This window comes from Thunnus maccoyii, chromosome 17, assembly GCF_910596095.1.
Source record: "Thunnus maccoyii chromosome 17, fThuMac1.1, whole genome shotgun sequence".
In the NCBI taxonomy this organism is placed as follows: Eukaryota; Metazoa; Chordata; class Actinopteri; order Scombriformes; family Scombridae; genus Thunnus; species Thunnus maccoyii.
Window position 1 is genome coordinate 19,025,028 of NC_056549.1, and position 27,234 is coordinate 19,052,261.

Consider the following 27,234-nt stretch of genomic DNA (forward strand, 5'->3'; position numbering starts at 1 on the left):
TCAGGGGGATTAATATTTAGACATTTAAAGACGTACTTTGTACTGACTTAAGATGCAGACATATAACATCACAAATCTGGCAAACTACTCAAACTGAAACTGACAGGAGGAGATTAGGCTGATAATAACCTTCAAAAGTAAGCAGTTAAATTGCGAAAGTTACCATGCAGTTACAATGCAGCTGCTGTATGCATTAGCAGGACTTTATCCTCTATAAACTAATGCAAAATGTCAATTTGCCCTTCACTCTGAATTTTATTAAATTACAAAGGATATTTGTGTTGAAAGACTACAATTGATAACATACATATGTAGTTTCCATTAAAGTAAAGACATAAATACAGTACATTGAAGTGGGATTCTGGCTTATGCATGGTTAAAGATTAAACTGCAGAGTGATATTCATTTCAGGTACTAGCATAACAGGTTGTTAATAGTTGCTTAGCAACATGATCCACAGTGTCTTTTTTTTCTCCAAGAATCTGTCCTGGTGCAGCCTGTTGATCGGAAGCTACTGTATGAACAGAAGTCCAAACTGTGGTCGAGCTGTTGGTCGAGCTGACAGAAAAAAGGATGAGGTCACATTTCTCTTTAACGACAGCTACACACCAGGACTAAAAACATGTCTACAGTCCATCTAAATAAAGTTGGTAAAAGGCTCCTGAACTGGAGAAGGTTTCTACTCTTGTGTTTACAGTAAATACAGATGTAAGTGACAGGTCTTAACTAGACCCAGATGTGCCCAGGAGGAAGATGGGCCCCATACACACTTCATCACCCGCAGACACCCTGACACAGCACTTTCTTTCACCCTACAGACACAAACAGGAAAGATGTGCAATGCATCCACAGTTAGATTAGGCATGACAGCATTTTAACAGTGCTGATCGGGACACTTTTGTGGTATATTATTTTGGATTTTTGGATTTAAATAGCGGACTCAACATACAGAATATTTGGCACAGATTGACCAAGTTTCCAAATTTAATTTGCAAAAAAGAATTTAGAGCTTAATTTCACCATTAGGCTTGCACAGTGCTTCAGTGTTACCAAGTTACTGTAGTAGTAGCCAGAGTATTCAAAGATTTGTGATTCTTCCAAGACCAATGACTCTGCAATGTTTGTGGAGCTGAAACTGAACTAAGGAATAAAATCAAGAGTGGAAATCTACATAAACAGGCACCGCCAGTGGAATAATGTTCCTGTTTCTTTACCTGTGTCCAAGTGATGAATATCAATCAGCAAGCAGTCTTTCCAAACTCTTTTAAATGACATTGTATTACTGCTTGGTATTATAATAATTGGGATCAAGAAAACGTTATCATGAGGTCGAAATCTACAGCCGAAACTCAAATAAACAACCCTTCTGTACAATATGTGCTTGTCATTACCAAACATATGAAAAGATCTTTGAAACAACATCAAAAAGATCTTTAAACAGTGATATTAAGGCCTAAGTCAAAGATCAATACCTTAAATACAGCCATTTATAAGCCATTTTGTCTCAGTTCTCTGCTGTAATTCTACCTCTCGTTATCTCCCACCCTCTCCTCTCTTTCTGTTGTTATCTGTCTTTAGGTCCACTGCAGTGTTCGCCACCTGTATTATGTTTCAGCTGAAGTGTGCTGCTAATATAGGCCATCACTGACTTCAATGTAAAAACACCCCGCCGCCCGAGCCCAGCCCAGACCCCCAACCTGCAACACACACACACACACACACACACACACACACAAACACACACTTGTCCCCATGGAGCTGTAACAGAACTCAGGATCTAGGACACGAAAGAGAAATAGAGAGAGAGGAAAGAGAGAGAAAGAGAGAGAAAGAGAGAGTTAGAATGGCTTGAAACTGAAACCTTCACATCAAGTCCGAAGGAGAACTGACATTAACAAGCTACATTTTCATTTAAGCAAAAACATTTTGTCAGTATTTAATATAAAAACAGTGGCAATGACACACAGTCTCATACACTGCTCTGTGCTCATTAACAGTCCAGCGTGTGTATCTGTGTATATTATGGTATATTATTGATTTTTTTCAATTCATAATTAGTCTCTATACCAAACTTCTGAACCACAAATCTGTTTTTCACTTGTAAATATCTCATCAGTCATTTATAAATGTGTGATTAATCTTTAATGAAGCTTTCAGAAAGCTGAGAGTGTATTCTTATGGGTTTATACTTTTTGTTTATGGAAAAAAAACATTCACATTCACACTATTTTATGGTCGTTACATGTACATGTTACATAAAGCAGACAGCCATCATGATTTCATTGAATTTGATTGAAATTGAAGTGACAACATTTTTGCATTTTTACAAATATGTGTATCAGTTTATCAGTATTAGTGATGTTTAGGTGTTTTTACAGCTCTCAAATGTGCAAATGTGTCAAATTTGACCTAAATAGCATGTAAGGTTTGAAAAGGCCAAAGGAGACTTTTTCAAAATACTTGTTTTTTTTGACCAACAGTCCAAAACTAAAATATATTCAAGTCACAATTCTATAAAACAGTGGAAAGCAGCCAAGCCTCACATATGAGAAGCTGTAACCAGACAATATTTCATAATTTCAGCACTAATGGACATACATTGACATGATATTGATACCGTAATCATTAATTAAAGAGATTTATATCACGTACTGTGGTCAATCAGCCGCAACAGACCTGCATGAGTGAACGCACTACAAACTGCTACGTCAGGTAATCCTTGCTAAACAGCTCTGAGCGAAAGTGAGTGAGCAAGAAAACAACGGTTGGATTGAACATGTGTGTATCTCTGCCAATGCATTTGTATGATGTGCACTGGCGAGAGTGCAGTATAGCGTTGGTTAATATGTGGCCTGGATACAAGAGACCCAAGGAGGGAACTGGATGGAAGAGGGAGGAGGCTCCATTTATTTTTAGCATTGTTCCCTTGCGCACTTATCACCAGGATGTGATTTAGAGACGGGTTTCTAACTGAGCTTCACTGCTCATAAAGACCTGCCTATAGGTGTTTATGAAAGACTGTAAAGATTTGACATTGCAGTGATGGCAGAGATGAAAAACCTGAAAGTTGGGCTTCGGACTGCGGACTTGAAGGAAAACTTCTTCAAAAGAAAGTGGCATCTGTGAGTTAGAGAAAACAAAGCCACACGTAATATTGCTGTGCAGGGAATACAAAACTGTTTGATAGCTTAGCAAACTGCACCTGTGGAGAGCTCAGTACAGTGTAACTTCCTAAAGTACAATTCATTCACATCAAACAGGATCACACACACACACACAGCACAAGAACTCCACTCATGCAGACATAAGAGGCTATTTATACACCACTTCCTTTTATTTACCCAGCTCATTGTTCAGACCACATCTGCTGAGGGCCAAGGGCACAATGGCCAGTCCATATAGCTGACCACACACACACATACACACACACAAACACAACAAGCCTGCATGCACGTACACACACATACACTCAGCGTGGCCCTGCAGCACAAAGAGCAAGGCGGCAGCCAGACACAAGTCAGCATTCAGAAATGTACATCAGCTTTTGTTCAAGGTCCGAGTGACAAATTCCAAAAGCTGATACCACCTGTTACACAGACTGACATTCTTGCAATCTCATTCATGCGCGCACACACACACATATCCAAACATGCATTAATTCACACACGCCTGCACACAAACCTTCACAGATGTAGCATGTTAGTTCTATTGGCACAGTTGGAGATTTAGCTAAGTGCTGGAGATGACAGCTCATTACAGACTGTCTGTTTCATGTCAGCTTTAATACAACAGGAAGTCAGTTGGTGGCTTTAAAAAGCCACTGGACAGCTCGTAACCTTCACAGCCTAGAGGCTGTCTGCTTCGAACACCAGCTGAAGAGTCAAGCACACATACTCGAAGTCACATATACACAAACAGCAAGTCTGGTAGTTGGACCAATCTTGCAGGATTTATTTTGAGATTGAGACAGAGGTTGCTAAAAACACACACACACACACACATATTCAAACCTGCAATAACCTCTGAATCCAGTAAATCTAAAAACCCCTTCAGCCATTTACTCTGAGTTATTTCCTATGAGGACAGGAGCTGCCCAAAATGGCCCCTGCGGGGTAAACAGCTCCGATCATTATCTTCCCAACTCTCCACCAGCAAGCCACAGAGGTACAGTGCTGGGGCAGAGTAGGGGTACAGGAAACCAGTATGGTTTTATTTTTAAACCACTAACCGACAAATCCACAGATCTCAGTAAATCAAATTTAGGTACATCATGTTGGCTTTTACAACATGATGTTGTAAATCTAATCTGTTGTAAATCTAAAACGGTAGTGTGCACTTAAGGTTACACTTGAGATACAGAAAGATGACAAGAACACTTCTGAAATTCAAAAACACATCTCTTGACTCATTGCAAGAGCTTATGTAGGAAATAAGTTACTCGTGACTTTTATGGGCTGAAACCGGATTGGAAAATGTAAACTCATCTGATGAGAGAATTATTTATACTACAGTGTGCATAACATTTCCTCAGTCAACACACTGGCACACAAAACCTTCGGGCTCTTTACATCTCCCTTAGGATTGCCTTCACACTGATTGGCAGTTAGTGGATAAACACACATTCTTAGTGTTTTCATGAGGGTACTGTACTTTTTGGCTGAACCTGCAGGACTAGAGGCAGCTCCTGATTTCTTGCTCCCTCAACATATTTTCTCCTCTGTACAGGAAACAGTCGTTTGTCAACACCACAAATAAAATGTTGTTTGTTTCCTGTCCTTGACTGGGGATTTTTCGGCCCATTTGGAAGCAAGATGATAGATCTTTGACTAGAATATGGAGCTGACATGTGATACATGTTTTTCTAAGCCATGCAAACCATAAAAATATGGGCTGGAGCTGATATTTACAGAAACACATCTATCACTTCAGAGTCAGCTGCACCGGTTGCAATTTAAGCTTATGAGATTTTTTTCCCATTAACACTCAAACAAACAGGTACAAGTAATAAAAAAGGTGTGAGAAACTAACTTGACATTCTTAAAACGACAAACAAAAGCCTTTTTCAACACAATAGAACAAATGGAGCAGACTATAATCTAAATACAAGCACGGAGTTGTGGAAAATCCTTCAAATCTGCAAACTCAGCAAAGAGAAACGTGCTTTCAATCCAGTTTCACATATGAAACAGGTGTTGAAAATGGGCGTTGGGTGGGGAGAGCCAAAACTAACAGCTTAAAAGCATCATAAAGCTCATTTAGAAACCAAATGTCCAACTGCCTCTCCTAATCCTCTGCTTATCTGGGCAGCCACTCTGCTACACCCCAGCGTTCAGAGGGAGTCGGACCCCTGCCCCACGCCAGACGGGGGTTTCCCTGCCAAACGCTGCACAACAATAAAACAAAGCCATCACACTGGGGCTGGCGGGGGAGGTGGGTGAGCATGCAGGGGGCGCATGGTGGTGTGGAGGGAGGGCAGAAAGTGAGAGGAACAGCTGCTGAGTGGGAGAGTTGGATGAAGGGGGGGACACGGGAGAAAAAGAAAGCTGGAGGAAAGGAGGGGAGGGAGGAGTTCTCTTTTCTCTGTCAGTGAAATAAATTACTTTTATGTTTGCGGCCTGTTCATTCTATGCCATCGTTAGGGTGAGACCCCCCAAACCCACCCCACCTCGTACCCCCCTCTGGTTTCTTTAGGCGTACACAAATTGACAAGCGCACAAAGACTCCGACGCAACCTACAGCTATACTGTTTCTCTATAATATTGGACCAAGGTGGAAAGTCCAGCAAGAATGTTGGAAAAATGCTTTCCACACGGTCATGCTGGCATCCCAATATGTGCTCACACTCATACACAGCAGTATAAAACAGTCTTGTGTCCCCCTGTCTCTGAGGAATTCTCCTTATTAGAATCAGTGTGTCACTCCATGGCCGAACTTGTAGAGTGTCGACAGATCTGCTAAACACAAGGACGGAGTTGACAACTAGGAGCTGCTCTTAAGTCGAGAGTTGGAGCCTGGCCAAGTGTGTGTGTGTGTGTGTGTGTGTGTGTGTGTGTGTGTGTGTGCCGATGTTGTACAGGTCAGACTACAACCTTTACTCCTGTTCCAGGTTTCACATCTGGAGCTAATTATGAAAGGTGGACTACTAGTGGAGCTATGGAACAACGTTTTGATGAGCAGGCCCTCATTGTGTTTGGATCTCTTTGTGCTCATTAAGCAAGTGCAGGAGCATGAAGGTAACACAACACACATTCCTGCAGATCACACTATTCCACACAAATGTTGGCAGTAAAACAAAAGTCATGGAATAAGGAGTACCTCTAGCTAGCAAACATAGCTGTAAACAATCCAATAATTCAAAATATTAAAAAAAAAATGTTGTGTGGATGGAATGCTTTCAACATGTTTGTTAGACATGAAACCAGCAATAATTGTTTTTGGGGGCACTTGGAGGCAGTGGAAACGAGCTGTAACATGACATATGGTTGAACGTGTTAACTAACAGTTGCCTATTTATACTTTTTGCAAATACAGAACATTGGCATTCATATGGAGGTGGATGCCACCAACTCCTGGCTTTTCTAATGTCTAGCATTTTAGCAGGTAAATCCTCCAATATGTTCACCAGCTAGCAGCTAACTGTCTCCCTGCTGTTTTGTGCTGGGCAGGTAGCATAGGGTGGGTTTAGGACAGCTGCCTGGTGTATCTGAACATGACACTAAGTGGTGAATTTGAATCAAAATTGTAAAGTTCTGGTCCATATATTCAAAACAAAGAGCTGGAAGATGCTAACATGCTCAATAAAGCAAAGGGGAATAATTCTTTGTGGATTTGTCACGGCCCCTTTCATATTACACATAGTAATTTGATCCATTGCTAATATAAGATGATTGAATAATAGAGCTTTAAGGATAAACACAATATATATTTGGTGTGAAACACTGAATGTAAGCCAAGTGTGTTTGTTTACAGTACAAGCAACCTCCACAGGGTGCCTTAAAATAATTTCCTCTCGGTATCATCATAAAAACTTACAAAATATGTTTAGTTAAAGGCATTTTCATTTTTTACCTTTGTCTCACTCCAGTTGTGAAACTAAAATTACACTTTCATTCATTAACACAAACAAAAGCTGTCATAATTAGCTTTACTGCTATCAGACAATCGAAACTGTTGTACTTTACCCTTTACGTCAGCTGAAACTTCAAGACCTATCACCTATAACCTATCACTTATCAGGAATAGGTTACTTCATATGACATCACCATTATTGTTTTAGTGCTCTGAAGATTAACAAGTAATAAAACAACATATCCTAACAAAGGATACATTTTACGATGCCTTTGACAGCCTGTTGTTGGTTACGTGTCTGTTTCTAATGAACAAACATGTGACGTACAACTGTGTGAGCTAGGTGGTACACAGCAAGGTACACTTCATACACCCCTCCTGCATGGACAGTTGGTCTGACCTCTGGGTCACGCGCCTGATGTTTGAGATTGGTACACCCCTTGGCAACATTCAAATACAGCTGCTCAGTCCTTTCAGCCTGCCGCTAGGAAAACAACAGTCAGCAAATAAAAAAGGAAAAGATTTGCCACTGAAGACCCAAAACAAAATTTATTTGGGATATTTTCAGTCACATGAGGCAAGCTGGTTAGTCTCTAATTTAATACAGCAGCTAAAAAAAGTTTGTTAGTTGCAATTTGCCAACTTCCTCACCACGGCTTTTTATTTTTGTTAACGTTTAACAGGCTGCACCGACTTGTCCTCCATTCATTACCCTCCTTCACTCCTCCTCTCTTGCCCTGTTTGCCTCTTTCACTTGGCTTTCTCATGTACATTGAAACGAATGGACGCCAGAAATAGTGCAGTGTATTCGGACAGGACTGTAGACATAACAAAAATCAGCGAGGAAAGAAGGCAGCCGCATATACGAGGCCTTGGGGAGTACACTGGAGAGGAGAGAGGGAGGTGCTGAGGCCAACAATGGCACACATTCACATTCTGCTTCAACCTACAGGTTTCCGGTGGCCTCATTATTTAGTAGACGTAAGTGGAACACCATTCAAATCTGGTATTCAAATTGTTGAAAAAGGTGCTGTGAATATGGAAAACTCTCTTACAATGCCAAAAGCTTAAGAGCTCTAAATGAACTGTATCATCATGAGTTGATCCATAAACAACAGATGGGTGACTAATTGTTTGGATTCATAGTAGTTTGGCCACTCAAACTCAAATATTTATTCTCTAGTAAACTGCAAATTAGAAACCAGAGTTGAGTTTCTTAACAATTTTAAATTTATTATTATTGATTATTTGTCATACTTTTCTTATCATACTACTATCTAATTATCTAATGGTATCTTACTTTTCTCTCACCAAAACTTTGTAAAGATTGCAATCTTTACAATATTAATATAACTGCTATCAAGATATTTTAGTCACATTTCTTGTAAATTATCAGTGACACAAACAGCTCATACTGTTTTTTTTTCCAAGCAATGAGAAAACGTCTGAGATTTCAGATGATAAACACATACCAGATGATGCTGTATCACTTGTTCCTGGAAAATGTAATTAAAGCGGCATGTTGTGTATTACCACCAAACACTGGCAGTGGGGTTTTTTCAGTTGCAATAAAATGAAACAAAAAGTATAATCTCTCCACAAAATCCCCCTGTCACTCCCACAGTTTCACCCTCATTCATCAGATTTTAATCTTTCTTATTTATACCTGATGACATCTCAGGTTTGAGGGTAGCCAATGATTGACCTGCCCCATACAAAACATGAATACTGGGGGAATTCATAGATTATTTCACTATTTAAAACCACAATCATAGAAAGAGCATAAATGGCATCGTACAAGTGAGAAAATTAAAAGGAACAATATAAAAAAATGGTGACTATATGCATTACACAGGAAAATAACAAATCATCTTATTTGAACTAAGTATCTGATACATTGTGCAGGGATTCAGGCTCGTACATAAAGTTGGTAATGTCAGCTCTGATTCCCACCAATCTTGGGGTCACTCTTTCTAACCTCCTCGCCCTCGCAGGTCATCATTCACTAACAGCTTCCCACTGCCAATCGAGGGCTGAGAGGATATTTAAATAAAACTGGGGGAATTTATTTTCCGCCGCAACATTCAACTCCACATAGTTTCCCACTTCACCACCCTGATAAACTTAGCAAGGAATCCGCCCAACTGGCATAAAAATGTCTCTGGTTGTCATGGGACGTTTACTGGCTATGGTGGGCTGGTGACCCCTGAACCAACCCTGGAGTTCTCTCTCTTCTTTCTCTTTTCTCCTTCAGTAAGCAACATCCGATGGATCGTTAAAGGACTATTTCACTGATTACCACAATGAGGCAAGTAGAACAAGCCCTGTTAAGGTCAGTTCTCAATGTGGAGCTTTGGAATTTGGCTAAAAGCTTCTCTTTCTCACAAGTAGACATCGGTTGCATTATAACAACTTTACTTTGACAAATAAGTTTAATCAAAAAGTCACTGGTTTAGTAAGATAGATTCGTGAGCAACATGAAGCTGTGGTGAAGTCAATTATTGTCTCCTTCCTCTTTGGGACTGGGTGATGATTCAATATTGTTTATTGTCCTCCTTGTAAATCGTGTTATCATTCAACTCTTACAGTGAGATACTCTGGTTTACAGTTAAGTTAAATTTTAACCATAATCAATCACTCCAAATCACAGGATCTGAAATATAGAGGTCAGACAGTATTATTATGGGTATATAATTATTGTAATATATGTTATATTTATCTAAGGTTTTATTTAATGTGAATTTATAACTAATGGTTATAAACTAACTAATTTTATGGATGAATACATTTAACCTTGAACCACCTGCAGGGTAGAGCAGACATACACACACACACACACACACACAAAAGAGCAACATTTAGCCACTTGATAAGCAGGTGTGTTTACATGCCCTTATACAGAATTAGCCCCACTCGTGCAGACCGGAGCTCAGATAGGAGTTGAGACACACTCAGCAAAAAACACAAAGCACCACATTCAGCCCTTCATAATGTTTACAGACCCTTAGCAGGCAGTGATAGCGTCTACAGCCACTGTACAAAAGAGTGCGTCAACAGAGCTGTGCTCCCATATATAGCCACTACTATTAGGATTCCTTTCATACTATCTGGAATTAGCCTCCTACATTCAGAGCAGGAGTATTTCAGCCTCACCCTGCCCCGGACCTTTGACCTTTTAGCCTTTAGTTTACATGGCCACAACCTGCAGGGAGCCCTGGACTGAGAGGGGCAAGTGCATGAGAAAACTCTGTTCAATGTTAGTACAGTGAACATAACAGGCATATTTAAAAACTGCATTTCATAGGTTTTTTTTTTTTTTATTTCAAATGGAAAACAGTGATGTTTTCAGATTCACCACCATGTGTATTCAAGTATATCAAATGGTGTCTGAGGAATACTTAGGAAGAGGAGCTGGAATGTGCTCATGCTCAGTCCATAAATTAATCCTTCAACTAAGGTTGAAAAAAAAAAAAAAAAAAAATCATCTAAATTTGAGTTGTGACAACAGCAACATGCAGGAAAATACAGAAACACAATGTGTCCACACAAGCATTATATTACAAGCCCTATACATGCTGACATTACATGCACCAGAGGTTAGCAATATCTACCCTCTGAGCATTGTAATTTATACAAATATAAATCTTTGCAGAGCAGCACTTAAACTGATTTACTTCTAAGTAACTCTACAATCTTAGGTAATCTTTCCCTTAAGAGTGTATCTTGTTCAACCAGGTGGGTATTAAAGCTATTCTGAAAGCATGCATTAAAATATTTTCTAAGGTTACCGTTTTTAAGTGTTAAAGTCAGTGGGCCAAACTTTCCCTCTCCTCCTCACAAACCTTGTAATTAGGTGAAACATGTTTTTACAGCAGATCTCTAAAGTACTGTAAGAGGTGGTTAGTATTATAGAAAAAGCTTGAGTGCACACATGCACTTAAATCACAGCCTATAGGTATGTCTTTTGGAATGTCCTTTCCCCTGCTGAACAAATGCAGACATCCATTTGTTATTAGGTGCACAGAATGTCTTGTGACATATAGTACATACTGTATTTATGCACAAATATGCCCATACATTCATTTAAAACAAAGTGCACGGGTGTGCCGAACAGGCGTGCATCAAATCAGAAAGTTTCATGTGTGTTCTTTTGACAGCTCAGGTCAAGTCCACTGTGCCCTCAGTATTCCAAATGTCTCTGCTCATGTGAGGCATTTTCTCTGATTCAAACCAGACACACACACACACACACACACACACACACACACACACACACACACACACACACACACACACACACATGCACACACACACACACACACACACACACACACATGCACACACACACACACACACACACACATACCAGCACAGAATTAAAAACCTGGGATGACCTGTGTCATTTTTGCACTGAGCCAAAGAATGACATCAAATATAAATGCTACCACCTTTAAGTACCTTCAGTTGTACAAAGCTGTCTGAATTTAGAGTGTTTAAAGTAGGACTTATTTGCTTTGTGTTCTGGGTAAATTAAAAGTCTAAAAAGTTCATTTGGAAGAAAAAAGATATACCATCAACATGATCATCAAAGGCATCCAAATGGCATATTAAAACATGCTACAGGATGTGCAGAGAGAAGAATTTCCTAAAGAAAATCCCCAACAGGATGAAGACTGCAGGACATGCTTTAAAGGGGACACATCATGCACATTTCCAGGTCTGTATTTATATTCTGGAGCTCTACTGGTATATCTTTGACTGACTTACAGTTCAAAAAACTCCTTATTTATCTTACACTGGCCCTTTATGCAGCTCCTCAGTTCAGCCTCTGTCTGAAACAGGCTGTCTTAGCTCCTGTCTCTTTAACACTCCCCTCCCAATGAGCCCGCTCTGTTCTGATTTGCCAGCTTCAGGAAGTTGCCCCTCAGAGGACTTCCAACATTATTATATTATATTACTTGAAATAGAAACTTCTCAAATATATCTGTACATGTTCAAGCCTGATTCAAATCCAAAATATGTGAGTGTACAACAGGAACAACCCATGGAACAACCTAAGCAACAAAGGCTACGACATTACAAGCCATCCACAGACCCCTCCACCTCCTAATAAGAAAGCCAGCTTATATAGACGTCATGTGAAGTACGTCACTTCAGAAATGTTGATATGATACGTATTGTTGAAATGTTAATATGCTACGTATTACAGGTGTTGAAATGTACATATTCAACGTACCTGTGGTTTGCAGAAACGTACAATGGCTTTTTATTCTGGTGACCAGGCTGAAATTTGTCACCTTATATAGACTTCATCGGTCTCATGGCATCTATTTAAGATGTTGTGGGAGCTCAACAGAAGTCTATCGGGCTACCCTGCACATTAAAAAATGATGCTAAAGGTGTACCTAGTGCATTAAAAAGTGACGCCACAGGGTCCTGACCAAGCTTCGATATGTGACGAGTTGGGAGTGAGAACGGGCTGGTCAAACACAGATCTTAGTGCAACTATTTTAGGGCTTTTCCATTGGCACTTTTTTTGCACTGAGTCAAACCATACCATGTTGATTTGCATTTCCATTACCAGTCCATAACGTGCCAAGTTGTGCCGAGTTGTGCCCAAGGTGGACCATGTCCAGAGTCGGGCCTCCAAGCGGCTTGTGGTGACCTCTCGCCAACCACGGCCCACCCCCCCTTTGCCCCATTTCTCCCTCTCGAACAAGTGTGTTGCGAGACTCAACTCATTTCTGCTGGAGACCAGAGAGAAAGCTGTTTTGAAATGTAGTCTCAGTACTTTTGTAGCTTCCAAATGAATCTCTGTGGTTTGAAGTTTCTGTTTGTACTATCAGATATTTGCTCTATTTTACACTTCCTGATCACTTTCAGCCATATCAGAGCCGCGTTAAGTTACTGCTGATGAAAACATTTCCTGCTGCTGCTGTTTCATATTAAAAGCTTTTAAATAACAAACTAACAGAAGACTTTCATTGTGGAGAATTTGTAGGAAATGAAATGTGTTTATCCACCGTTTTACAGCTGTGACTTTGATCACGAGTCACAGCCATGATGTATACAGCCCTCTGCCTTCGACTGAATACGGGCGTGTCATTAGTTATCAACACACCTTCAAGCGGGTAGCCCTGTTGTAATGGAAATGCAAATCCCTGCTGTGCTGGGCTCACGTGCCGAGTCAAGCCAACTCAAGCCAACCCAGCATGTGTATGGAAAAGGCCTATATGACAACTTGGTGGTGTAAGATGGCTTCCTTTTTGGCTAAAAACTTGTCCTCATTTATGGGCACATTTTGTGTATGTTAGACAAGATTAGGACCAAACTACAACCTAACTCAAAAGACCAATCCCTGAATCCACTGAAGTCAGATGACACAAGCAGAAATTCTTGTATGCACACTTATCTACTGCAGCCCTAATTTAGTTTTAGATGAACAATCAGGAGATGAGTACCCTAGACTCAATTGACCGTGTGAGGGTCACCTCAGGATATGCTTGGCCAACTTTGTTTGATGATTTTGTGTGTGTGTGTCTGTGTGAAGTCTGTTCTTCATGCAGATCAGGTCAAGGTTGCCTATGTGGGTTATCTGTATTTAGCCCCAAGGTAAGGAGGTCAGGTCAGTTTTATATCTAGATCAAGTCTTGACAGAGGACAGTCTTCTTTTTCCCTTATAGAGAATGTTTAATCCTCTAATCACAAGGCTGCAATGAACTATTTTCTTGCAGGTGTTGGATGTATCCACCTGGTAATGTTGTTACCGTCAGCTTGGACTAAAATAATATTGTTCATTAAGTTATAAAATATGAATAGCAATATAACAGCCCAGTATTGAACAGACGATCCAGACACTGGATTGGGAAAAAAATTGGTTTTGAAAATGATGTTTGTCTAGCAGCCTGTCTCACTGTAACACAGCAGTCCAAAAATATCTCTGTGCAGTGCAGAGCAGGTCTCTGCATGTCCGCCTGCTGCTCCAGTCTCGGCTACCAAAATATGGGCTGGACCTGAAGAGCAGCCAAAAAACGTGCACGCACGTGCATACACACCTGATTATAACAGGAAACACATGGAGATATCCATCAACCTTTTGTACTTTGACAGGCATTCACACAGACATACACACAAGTGACAACAAACCGTGAATTTTGGAAATTATAACAGGAAGCAGCGGTCACAGCAGAACCTGCTCATCCATCAAGGCAACAGGATGACACAAATAAAACACACACGCATGCACAGAGATAATCAGGACCTCCCAAAATAAACCAACTTTAATGCCGACCAAACGTGTGTGTGTTTGGCAAAAAACATCAGTTCTTTAGATAGTATTTGCACCTTATGACTGAAGTTAGTAAATTCAACTTGAAACATACATGACCTCATTGTTACACTGACATCTATCTCTATGATGTCAGGCTGCACCCTGTGTGGCTGCCACACAGCTTTGCATGTGCAAGGGCATACTTTGCATGTCAGCCCAGACCGGCGGCAATGTTTGCATCTTCACTCACGGCAGGTAGTGAGAAAATGTCAGGTGTTATACTTTCTGATAGAAGCTGCAGAAGCCATCCTTACACTAAGATTTCTTTCTAGATCAGCTTAAATGGAAAGCTTTTAATAGATGGGTGATGCTCAGGCTCCTAACACACAATTAACTAAAGATTAAAAACATAGCATTTAGAGAAATCTTTTAAATATCACTAAATGCAGGGATCTGTGAAGGAGCGTGCAAAGGAGGAGTGTGTATCTGTTGACAAGCTACGTTTAAAGATAGATGCCCTGCTTTTTAGAACAGCTCACTTCCTTTTCCTGTATGGCGAGCAGGAAAGGTCATTCAGCTGTGCAGCTGTCCGTGGTGGTCTGGACGAGGGTTGAGACAAAGCTCAGTGATGATGGATGTGAAACAACAATTCCCCTTTGGCTCACTGAGAATAACAGGATTGGTCATATTTAATCGATTTTGCTTACATCCATGTGGCTCATGACCCATTAACCCTCCAAAAAGTGTTCTTTGTGTACATGTGGGTATATAGGTCATCATTGCTAATGAGCTGGCTAGAAACTATACATGCACTAAAACTTGAACAGCTCAAGTTCTTAAAGTGTTAAGTGCAAAAACAGCAGAGGAATAATTAGAGAAATTGCCTTTTCTATCTGCTTCCTCCTCTGCCATCTTCTTCCCCCCAGTCTCTTCCCTCTTGTCAACTCCTTCACGCCTCAGCTCCTGCATGTGACCTCCCAGCAGGGTAGACTGCCAGTAGCAGGTGAAAGATCGTGACCCCCCAGACAAAGACTCACTGCCCTCCTCCTGCAGGCAGAGAGAGCTCAGCTCCAGCCTCGAGCAGAGATTAGGAAAACAAGGGGATATCACATCTCTCAACACTAACTATTTATCAGGGAGGATTCCAAAACACTAACAAAGGTAGCCCTCACTAGAAACAATAGAGAAAATAATTTGTTTTCCAGGTTGTCTTTCAAAAAAATCCTTTCATTATTTCCTCTCATTCCATCCCATTGTTCTTGCAGTGCCCCAAAAAGTGCTGTAACTGGTCAAAAATACTCTGGATATGTATCATGCCTCCTATAGAAGCAAGAGGCACAGTTGGGTCTCTTCCACTTGCACTGTAGTGTGTTTGAACTGCACATGTTATCTGGAACTGCTTTAGGCAGAACAGAGATAAAAGTGTTGGATTACACTGGACATCAGGATGGCAGGTATATCATCATCAAACACAAGGATGTACACACACACAAACACACACACATACACATACATACATACATACACACTTAACTTCCTATAAACCATTACCATCAAACGCACGGATGCTGTACATTTGCACACACACCACCTGGACCTCAGTTTAAATAGGGCAGGTTGTGGAGTGATTTAAGATAATCTTCAAGGGAGAGAAACGTGATACAGCGCAGAACCAAAGACATCCTGTGGAGCCATCCGTCTGAAAGTCCTCCAGTAAAAACATCAATCATGGAGATGCACATGGAGAAAGCTACTTGACAGCTGCAGCTCATCATAAACTTGACCAGCTGTCACCACAACGGGTTTGTTGCCGTGTGACAAAAAGATTTAACAGAGAAGAGTAGAGTACTGTGGACCTAGCAATGGCTTGTTGAGGCTGTACGGACATTAGTCGCCTCTGAGTTTCCACAGAATTAATATCTTAATTACATGGAAAGATCTTGTCAGAAAATATTTGAATATATTTAACTGACTCTTTTGTATTTCTACTCTTATCTTAGCCAGTGAGATCACACATTGACAGCAGCACTTTCAGAAATACTTTAGAACTGATAAAATATGGAATTTCGAAATATTTCAAACAAGCGAGAGTCTAGAGGTATGCTAGTGGCCTGCTAACATCAGAGAGCTAAAATGCTCACAATGACAACACTAACATGCAGGGCCATTTCTAGCTTTTTGGGGGCCCTATGCAAAATCTTGTTTGCGTCCTACCATACCAGCGTCACCACATAAGGGGATGAAGGAAAGGTGTAGATGAAGTACAAATGGTGGCTTGCCATCTCCTTTGTCAAGAAGAGAATCCAGAATCCAAGGTAAAAGGCATGGTATCTTTGGGGAGTCTCAAAAACCTGTGACTTCTGGTATGACATGGTGCTAACAAGCAGCAAGATTTTAGCTCTCTGGCGAATCTTAGAATTAAAAGTCTAAAATTAGAGACTCTTCCACTAGCTGAAATGAAACGAGTGCACATAAATTAGGTAAATACCATAAATAAACATAGTTTCTTCTGTGTTTTGCTGTCATTTATGGTCACGCTACTCTCCTCTGCTCTCTGTGTTTCACCGTGGGCAGGGCTCAGCCCTCCGTGTGTGCGCTGCACACACAGCGAAGCAGAGGAGAGACAGCGAACCAGGTGAAGTACTCAAGTTGATGACAACTACACTTGTTACATTACTGTAAGTACAATAAAAGCTTTACGAGTAAAAAGCCAAGAAGAGTAATTTCTTACTGTAATCCACGCAAAAGATGGACAGACCCCAAATGACGAAAAATACTCCCTTTAAGAGTGTGATTTGCGACACAAACAACAGAAGCATAACATGAAACGATAGATGATTTTCTATCATCCCTCGATATATATATCATCATATCGCACAGCCCTAATCCAAAATGTAATCAAAGCCCTGGGAGGAGATTTCTCATGGCCCAAGGTATTCTACTAAATGAAAAATTTAATTTGATAAATATGTACAGACCAAACAATGACAATCCCAAGTTTTTCAACAATTTATTCCTTTGTATTGCTGACTTACCTGGCAAGCAAATCATACCTAGAAAAAGATCTATTCCAAAACCAGTGCAAAGACACAGAAATAGCATCAACTGCTCTTACTTAGAACACAATACAATGAAATATCAACAAGTTAAGCTGCATCAAGCTTAATTAAACACAAGCAGTCATATTATGACCAAGGGGAGAAGCGAGGGAGACTCTTAGCATGGCGTATTAAGTAACAACAATCAGTAAGTGGTATTAGCTATGTAGAGGATGATAAAGGTAATACTATCATTGATCCTACAGAAATAAATAATGCATTCAAATATTTTTACGATAAACTTTCCTCTAGTGAATGCTCTCCAAATTTCAATAAACAAAACCAATTTCTTCTTAAATATCCCAAGCATATTAGAAGAATGTAGATTAGATTTAGATATACCTTGAGTTTAACTGAAATCTCAGAAGCTATAGACTCTACAAAGGCAGGAAAAGCTGCAGGCAGTGATGACTTCCCAATTGAAATCTAAGAAATTTAAGAATAAATTACTGACAGCTATGCTGGAAATGTTTCGTGAGGTACTCCAGAATGAAATTCTTCACTCTCAATCCAAAACTTGGAAAACGGGGTTACTCCCTGACATAATGGGTGAGGACCAGAATGGGTTCAATTGGGGTAGACAGGACATTCACAATGTTAGGTTTATTTATTTTTATTTTATTTATTTTTTCATAAGTTCCTGACATATCACTGGGGTATACAGTATATGACGATATTTGTTTTAAAAAAAAAAAGGGCAAAAGCTGAGCTGCTGGTGATAGACGTCATTGTAGCATGTATGACATTGTCTAGCCCACAACGCGGTGTGTCTAATATGCAGTTAGCCTACTTAGGCAAGTCTTGCTAGGTTTAAATATGTATGGCCAATAGAATTATGAATATATAGGAAATAAGCACCCTTCTTCCAAAGATTCTTGTGCACTGCAATACATCACCTCAATACAGCATCTCCATCTAGGCTTAACAGAAAGAGGAGGGTCTGTATTTTTTAGAGCATTGAAAATCCTACCTTTGGGATTTCTAAATACCCAGGTATACTGTAATACTTTGAAGCTGCCCAAGCCTATTGCATAGTCAGAAAGATGCGTCAGATACTGCTCTTTTGGCACTAGATGCAGAAAAAGCCTTTGATAGGGTTGAATGGCCATATCTATTTGAGATACTTTCAAGATTTGGCTTCTGGGAAAGAAATTGCAACAGACAAACCAAACACTGGCTCTATAGAGGGCCTTTCATGTTTTTTGCAGCCACCGTAGGTTCTCATACACACTTGGAAGAAGCGGTAGAGGGGTATTCAGTTGGTTGCAATCTGCAACCTCACTGCTAGATGCCACTAAATCTTACACAATGGACCTTTAATTGGTAAAATTAAACTTTTAAAAAGAATATACGTCCTAAATTTCTTTATTCATTTCAGAATATTCCATTGCCCCCGCAACAAATCTTCTTCCAGAGACTAAAAAAAGCCTTCACTAATTTTATCTGCAATAATGCCCAAGGCTAAAATTATCTTTGCTATACCTACCATATGAAAGGGAGGACTTCAGCGTCCCAATCTACAGTGGTACCACTGGACAGCCCAGTTGTAAACAAATATGTTCTACTTCTCAAAAGAATCCCCTCCAGCCTGGGTAGATTTAGAGACATGCTCTGTTAAACCAGACCTTCTGTTGCATCTGTTCATGTACTTATCCAAAGTGAAAGCTTTGAAGAAATCAACAAATAACCCTATTATACTGATCATATTATCATATTTCAGTCTGATCTGGGGCAATGCTGGTTTAAACCTGGAAGAGCAGATGGGGGCTTCTGTATATGGGCGGAGAGGGGAGGAAAATTGGCAATCTAGGGGAAGCTCATGTCATTCCAGGAGATAACAGAAAAATTTGACCTACCAAGAAAACAGTTCTTTAAATACTAGCAATTATGCAGCTTTATCTACTCAAGTCAAAATATGTAATAAGTCAAAAATATGCCATTCCCACCCTTTCCTCACTGGAAGAACAGGTCTCTAAGGACTGTTATGGTAAAGACTTGATTTCTTCTTTCTATGATTTCTCAATTTCTGGTTCCCAAGTGTCCTCAGAGGAAAAATGAGAAACATGGAGGAGGGACTTGAATGAGAAAATAACATTGGAGGATTGGAACATGGTTTGTGAAGATGCACAGAAATTATCTATAAATACTCGTCTAAAACTATTGCAATATAATTCACTCATGCATATATATGTAACACCAGTTACATTACATAGATTTGACAACAATATACAAGAGTGAGGGGGAGGGGGAACATTGTTTGTCCTTGTTATTTGTAATTATAAAGGAAAACTAAAACTTTTTTTTTTTTTTTTTTAAATAGCGTGTATAAAAACAAGGCTATTATTTCAGGTCAAGTCTCAATTATCTATGGCCAAAGTAAATCAACAAATCATTCGACTCTCAATATGCTACTATAACATAACAGCAATTAAATGAGTTCAATCATTTTAACTGTACAGTATCTTCTTTTATGAACTGTTTCTCCTCTTTTTAAGATCAATGATGAATTATGATTACACATTTCACAAGAATTTATTGTATTTTTCACCATGGGCTAAGGTACAGTTCACAGTATTAATTTCTTACACACCTCATGTTTTTATAATAGAAGTAACATTTAAGTGCTTTCACTTCTATATTATCTCCTTATGCACAAATAAACTTGTTTATCTAACTTGTGCGTAGTCCACGTATAGCAAGAAACAACCTTGCAAACATGTTGATGTTTAAGCAGTTATAATGTTCACCATGTTCACCGTCTTAGTTTAGCATATTGGCATGCTAAAATTTGCTAACTAGCTCTAAACAAATAAACAGATGATACTGATCGAAAAGTGATTGTTAGTTTGTTACATGAAAAGTTTAGCCAAAGTAATTTTAAGTCATCCTGAGGTGGGAGAAACATTTCACTCATAGACACAAATGTCATTTTCATTAGGTGTACTGGTTACTGTATCTGGGACCATGAAAACACAAATTTTTGTGCCAACCCATTGAGATATTTCCCAGGATAAGTGAAAATTCAGAGTGAGACAACACCTCCTCCTCCACTTCTACACAGCAATAATTGGAAGTATCCTCACATCATCCATACCAGTCTGGTTCAACAATTCAGACAGCCAAACTCACAAAAGACTCCAGGGGATTGTCAACAAGTCATCTAAAATCATTGACACCCCACTTCCATCAATGCTATCTCCATCTATCTATCAATTACAAACAGTAAAAAGTGCACATAAAATCCTCTCAGACCCCACTCATGCAGCTCACCTTATGTTCTAGCCGTTACCCTCCTGGAGGCACTATAAATCACAGGACAAACTGTTTCAAAAACAGCTTTTTCCCCCACTGCAATACGGACCTTAAACTCCTTGGCACCTTAGCCATTTATCCCACCCTACCACCCCCGAAAATGAATTGAATTTGACATTGACATTGAAGTTGACATCAAAGAAAAGGACAGGGGATCACAAAAGTCAGTAGGATTCATTCTCTGGGATTGTCTGTATTAAATATTGTGGCAAATAGTGTGAACCAAAGTGGTGGACCGACAGACAGACCAACATTGCCCTGTTTACAGGCATGACATGCCGATAGTGTGGCTAAAAAGAACCCCCTATGACCACTTACTTCATAAACCCAAGACCACAATGTCATTAGAAAACGAGCGGAAGACAGTAAATCATCAGGACCAAACTACTGACAGCACAGGATAGGAGAGGGTTTGATGTGTCCAGGGTTTAATGTTACCGGGGGGTGAAGGTGCGAAGGTCGTCCAATCTCAGGTTACATTCTCACGAGTTAGAAATGGGGAGAACACCTGCCGTCCTTCTTTAACTGTGAGGGGGGAAACTGCTATCTAATTATTCTCCTTCCACCTCCTGAGCAGGGATGAAGCAGAGTAAACACACACAGTGTAGCCTAATATATATTATAAAATGATCTAATCCATTTTTAATGTTGATATGACTCTACTTTCAAGACATAATAAATAGCACAGATTATTGATCTCTGAAAACAAGGTGTATATTTTAAAGGAATAGTTGTGGGATAGCAGTGGGAAATACACATTTTTGCTTTCTGGCAGATGGTAAGATAATTTTAATATCACTTTCATGTTTACTCATTTGTTTGACTGTCAAAAAAACATGTAAAAACAACACATAAAAATTACAATTAATTGTGTAACAGGAGAGGGAGTTAAGTGTCTTGTTAGCCAAGAAATAGTCCATAACCATAACCATAAATTACATAATCATGTCATTTTTACACTTTGGTTTTTGTATGGATTAAAAAAACAAGATTTAATGTTTTAATTAGTGGATTTTAGAAGTGCTGTAGTGCAAATTTCGCTAGTTTCCCCCTGTCTCCAGTCTTTGTGCTAAGTTATGCTAATCATCTGCTGGCTCCAGCTACACATTTACTGCACAAACAGGATAGTGGTATCAATCTTTTCATGTAATTCTCGCCAAAAAGGAGAGGATGTCATTGTGATAAAATGGTCTCGCCTGCTTTACTTGTCAATCACAGATGCAAAGTATGATATGGGGTTTATGTTGATCTCTGAATTTTTATCTGAATTCTCAGAGTTTTTATCAAACGTAGTCTTTAGTACAGATAAAGTAATTATAGTAGGTGACTTTAATATTCATGTGGACATCGATAATGATAGCCTTAGGACTGCATTTATCTCATTATTAGACTCAATTGGCTTCTCTCAAAATGTAAATAAACCCACTCACTGTTTTAACAACACCCACGACCTTGTTCTGGAATATGGCATTGAAATTGAACATTTAATAGTCTTTCCACAAGTCCTATTTTATCAGACCATTACTTAATAACTTTAAAATTTCTTTTACACACCATTAGACAAAATGTCTTCACTAGATGTCTATCTGATAATGCTGTAGCTAAATTTAAGGAAGTGATTCCAGCAGCATTTAATTCAACGCCATGTCTCAATACAACAGAGGACTCTTATGCTAACTTAAGTCCCTCCAAAATTGATCTTCTTGTTGCTATGCTGCAGGCTCACTGTGAATGACACTCGACTCTATCGACCCTTTAAAAAAAGAAGATAATAAAACAAAAGAGGTTAACTCCATGGTTTAACTCTCAAACATTGCAAAAACTTGAAAGCATATGGTGTTCCACCAAACTGAAGAATCTCGCTTAGTCTGGCAGGATAGTCTTAAAACATATAGGAAGGCCCTTTGTAATGCCAGAGCTGCCTATAACTCATCATTAATAGAGGAAAATAAAAACAGCCCGAGTTTCCTTTTCAGCACTTTGGCCAGGCTGATAAAGAGTCATAACTCTATTTATCCATGTATTCCTATAGGTCTCAGTGGTAACGACTTCATGAGTATCTTTGATGATAAAATTCTAACTATTAGAGACAAAATTCATCACCTCCTGCCCTCAACAGGCACCGATTTACCCTCAAACACAGGAACCTTAGAAACAGCTATAAAACCTGATATATATTTAGATTGTTGACCTTCCTGAACTAACTTCAACAATTTCTTCATCTAAACCATCAACCTGTCTTTTAGATCCCATCCCAACTAGGTTGTTTAAGGGAGTCTTACCCTTAGTTAGCACTTTTTTACTAGATATGATCAATGTGTCAGTGTCATGTGTTAGTAACAGGCTATGTTCAACAGTCCTTTAAAGTAGCTGTAATTAAACCTCTTCTTAAAAAGCCTATTCTTGATCCGGGCATTTAAGCCAACTATAGACCTATATCTAATCTTCCCTTTCCCTCAAAGATCCTTGAGAAAACAGTTGCTAATCAGTTGTGTCACTTTCTACATAACAATAGTTTATTTGAGCATCATAGCACAGAGACAGCACTGGTGAAAGTTACAAATGACCTCCTAATTGCATCAGACAAAGGACTTCTCTCTGTATTTGTCTTGTTAGGTCTTAATGCTGCACTTGACACCATTGACCATCATATCCTATTACAAACTGGAATTAAACGCATTAAAGGAACTGTATTAAACTGGTTTAAATCCTATTTATCAGATCGATTTCAGTTTGTACATGTTAACAATGAATCCTCCATGCATGCAAAACTGAGACATGGAGTTCCAAACACATTGCAAAAATCAGGCACATCCTGTCTCAAAAAGGTGCAGAAAAAACTGTCCACGTATTTGTTATTTCTAGGCTGGATTATTGCAATTCCTTATTATCAGGCTGCCCTAACAGGTCTCTAAAGACTCTCCAGCTGATCCAGAATGCAGCTGCATGTGTACTGACAAAAACTAGGAAAAGAGAACATATTTCTCCCATTTTAGCTTCTCTACACCGACTCCCTGTATAATCCAGAACAGAAATTAAAATCCTTCTCCTCACCTAAAAAGCCCTTAATGGTCAGACGACATGATAAGGTTCCCAGAATCTCCAAAAGTAAAATAGGAGGCAGGGCTTTTAACTATCAGGCTCCTCTCCTGTGGAACCATCTTCCAGTTTGGGTCCAGGATGCAGACACCCTCTCTACATTTAAGAGTAGACTTAAAACTTTCCTTTATGATAAAGCTTATAGTTCGGGCCAGCTCAGGCTTGCCTTGGACCAGCTCCTATTTATGCTGCTATAGGCCTAGACTGCCGGGGGACTTCTCATGATGCACTGAGTTCCTCTCTCTTCCTTTCCCTCTCCATCTGTACGTATTCATGAACCATGAATGCATTTTACTAACTTGGCATCTTCCCTGCAGTTTTTGTGCTTTCTCGTCTCGCAGGTGAACTTCAGTCCCAGACCACCTGCTGCCTGTGGCGGCGGACCACCTGCTGTCCCCTTGGTCCAGCTTGACACCCACTGCTACCACTATTATTATGTCATATTTCTATTATTATTGTTGTTATTATTGTTGTTGCTGTACTTCTCTGTGTCTTTCTCTTCCCTTTCCCCCTCCCTCCCTCTTTCTCTCTCAACCCAACCGGTCAAGGAAGATGGACATCTTGCTCATGGGTGAATGTTGGGTCTTTGTAAAATAAGGAGTACAGTCTAGACCTGCTCTATATTAAAATAGCCCTGAGATAACTTCTGTTGTGATTTGGCACTTTATAAATAAAACTTACTTGACTTGACTTGATCAGAGTTAACCTTTCTGTTCAGCATGAATCAGCACTTTTTCACAAGATTGAGTGATTTAGTGTGAGTCATCTGTGAGCGCCAAGAAAATGGCACAGTTTTACCCCCAGTTCTTCCATCTGCTGCTGTTGCATAACAACCTGAAGTCTGTCCAAGTTTTTTGAAAAGAAAATCATGGTTGAATTTAAACTGTCAATTTTGACATATTGCTGTGTCCCGGGAGCAAAAATGATGCTCCAGTTATATAAGATCAATTTCAAAAGGGTCAGAGTGGCAGAGTTCATCATGTCTCATCACCAGACTATAATTCAGCAAAACTCATGTTCCCTCTGTCCATCACACACACACACCTAACACATGGCATCTCCTAATGAAGAGTGATTGTCTTTGCCCGGTGTTCTTCATTATTTCTCCCTCTTATGCAACCTGTTCCACCATCAGTCTCTCCATTATCTTCTATCAGCTATCATCTCTCAGTATTTATCTCTATGAGGCCAGCAGTCTGACCTGCAGACTGCTGTACCTGCGCAGCACAACAAACACACCTGCTCCTGTGATCATGTACTGGACGCTTGTTTCAACTATGCCTGTGGGAACATTCCTTTTTACACATACAGTGTAGAAGGGACTCGACCTGCTCGGCATGTGCAATTAGACAATTTTCACTCACTGCTTTTCTTTGAAGACGTCTGCAAACGAGCAAATCCTCGATTCCCTGCTGCCGCCAGACGCGCTGCAGCTGCTGGAGACAAGTCGTTCTTCATTAAAATCGCCAGAAAGTTCACCTTCACACTTCAATACACTGGTTTCACGTTGACCCACTTGGCAACTTTCGCTTTTGAAGGCACGGTGTCCTCATTTGGTCGGCGTTAAAACCACAGTGCCTCCCTGAAGCGTTGCGTCACTGACGTGCAGCTCACCTGATGAGAGGGGAGACTCTGCAAATTAGACTTTAAAGTAGCCTACTGCTAGTGACCCGAAGAAGGAAATTGGCCTCAGAGGTGCAGGAATTTCTCATGTTGCAAGTTTCAGATACAACCAGAACAGAAAGCTCTGATATTACTAAACTTGTTGTGGCTATTGTGATGTTTAGCACAATATTGTGTCTTGTATCTTTTGGTTTCCACAGGCAAATCATGGGGCAGAGATGACAGTTTTCTGGCCTTTATCCTTATAATCTATACAAAAAATATACGATACAAATAGTAAATCTATGAAATAATATATATTAAGCTTCTTTTTTTCTTGGGGCATAAACTGGATACAATATTTTTTTTTTTTTTTACCATATTTCGCTTATTTAATCAAGCATTATCATTCCCATAAAGACTGCAGAACCCCAGAGTTTGTAATGGGGAACATGTCCAAACAAAATGATGACATAACAAAGCCCAAAAGCTACTGGGCTTCAAAAAATGCAAGTCAACAAAGTTATTACAAACAACTCATATTTTATTTTATCTGTGTAATCCTAAAAAGATTTGAACTAAATAATGCAAGAACCAGATGAATCCTCCTCTTGTGTGCATCTGCTGAGAATTATGGTAATGTAATGCTGCAGTCTCCACACTGGGACTATAACATGTTGTTTTATGCTTTCAGCTTGACAGTGTTCTCTCCTGCAGGAGAAGATTACTTAGCTCAAGATGCTCTTAAGTGACCTGTGTGGAATTCAGAAGTCCCTGAAGGTTCTTGTAGGAATTACAGACAGTAGCAGAGGTCACATGGTTTTAGTTTATGTCAGGTCTCAGGGTCGACCTTTAGGAAACACTCTGTGCAAAGAGGTGCTTTCCTGTTTATGTGTTTTCTTCATATCCAAAATATTTGGAGACTTACAACAACCAGCAAAAACTACATTCCCAGTTGTAAACAGGGGATTTTTTTCCCTCATTATATTACCGATCTCTTGCCGTTGCTGGATGAAACAGTGATTTCTTTAGTCAGATCAAATTACGTAGCCTTTATATGAAGGTAATCGTAACCTATAAGAGAAGCTGGCTTTAAGGCATTTGAATCCTTGAAGTATATTAGAGATCATGGTCAGATCTTTAAAATACTCTGTCCCCCAGGTAGGAACATCTGCAACTGTGTGGGTATGAAACAAAGTATTGCTGGAGAATCATGTGCTAATACTTTCCCTTGGATATGGTAAAAAAAAACAAACAAACATGGGTTTTCCTTAACATATCGGACATCTTACAACATACATTTGTAGAGACAAAGTTGCTTTGAATGTCTTCTAACACCTTGGAGAATAGCTTTTGTCCAAGGTATACAATAATACAATAGTTTGTAGACACATTGACATTTACCAGTAGTCAGTTCCAGTATCCTCCCTGCATGCAAACAGAATGTAAAGGAAACCCAAAACCAAACTCCATCCTGTATTAATAGCCTATCATTAGGGCAAAGAAACATTTAGGGGCAGGATGTGTGTGTGTGTGTGTGTGTGTGTGTGTGTGTGTGTGTGTGTGTGTGTGTGTGTGTGTGTGTGTGTGTGTGTGTGTGTGTGTGTGTGTGTGTGATCACTGAATGGAAATTGGGTCATAGTGGAGAACCCATGGGGATAGAGCGGCACAGTGCTATACCTTTCCATCATATCTCTGCTCCTCCTTTTGTATTCTCTTTATTTACGCACTTGAAATAGTTTTTGTGATTAAATCTTTCACTGTAATCTTATTTTCTGGAGAAAT

At 39.7% G+C, this 27,234-nt stretch overlaps 1 protein-coding gene across 1 annotated transcript in view; it reads right to left on the reverse strand.

The window, feature by feature from the left end:
- LOC121882695 (pleckstrin homology domain-containing family G member 1) overlaps positions 1-25,670 on the reverse strand; it is a 76,068-nt gene extending 50,398 nt beyond the window's left edge. The window contains exons 1-2 of the mRNA XM_042391109.1: positions 25,364-25,670; positions 25,212-25,283 (exon numbers count right to left, since the gene is read on the reverse strand). Coding sequence (XP_042247043.1) covers positions 25,212-25,283; positions 25,364-25,400 — 109 coding nt within the window. The 5' untranslated portion in view covers positions 25,401-25,670. The remainder of the gene's footprint in view (positions 1-25,211; positions 25,284-25,363) is intronic.
- Positions 25,671-27,234: the final 1,564 nt, after the last annotated feature.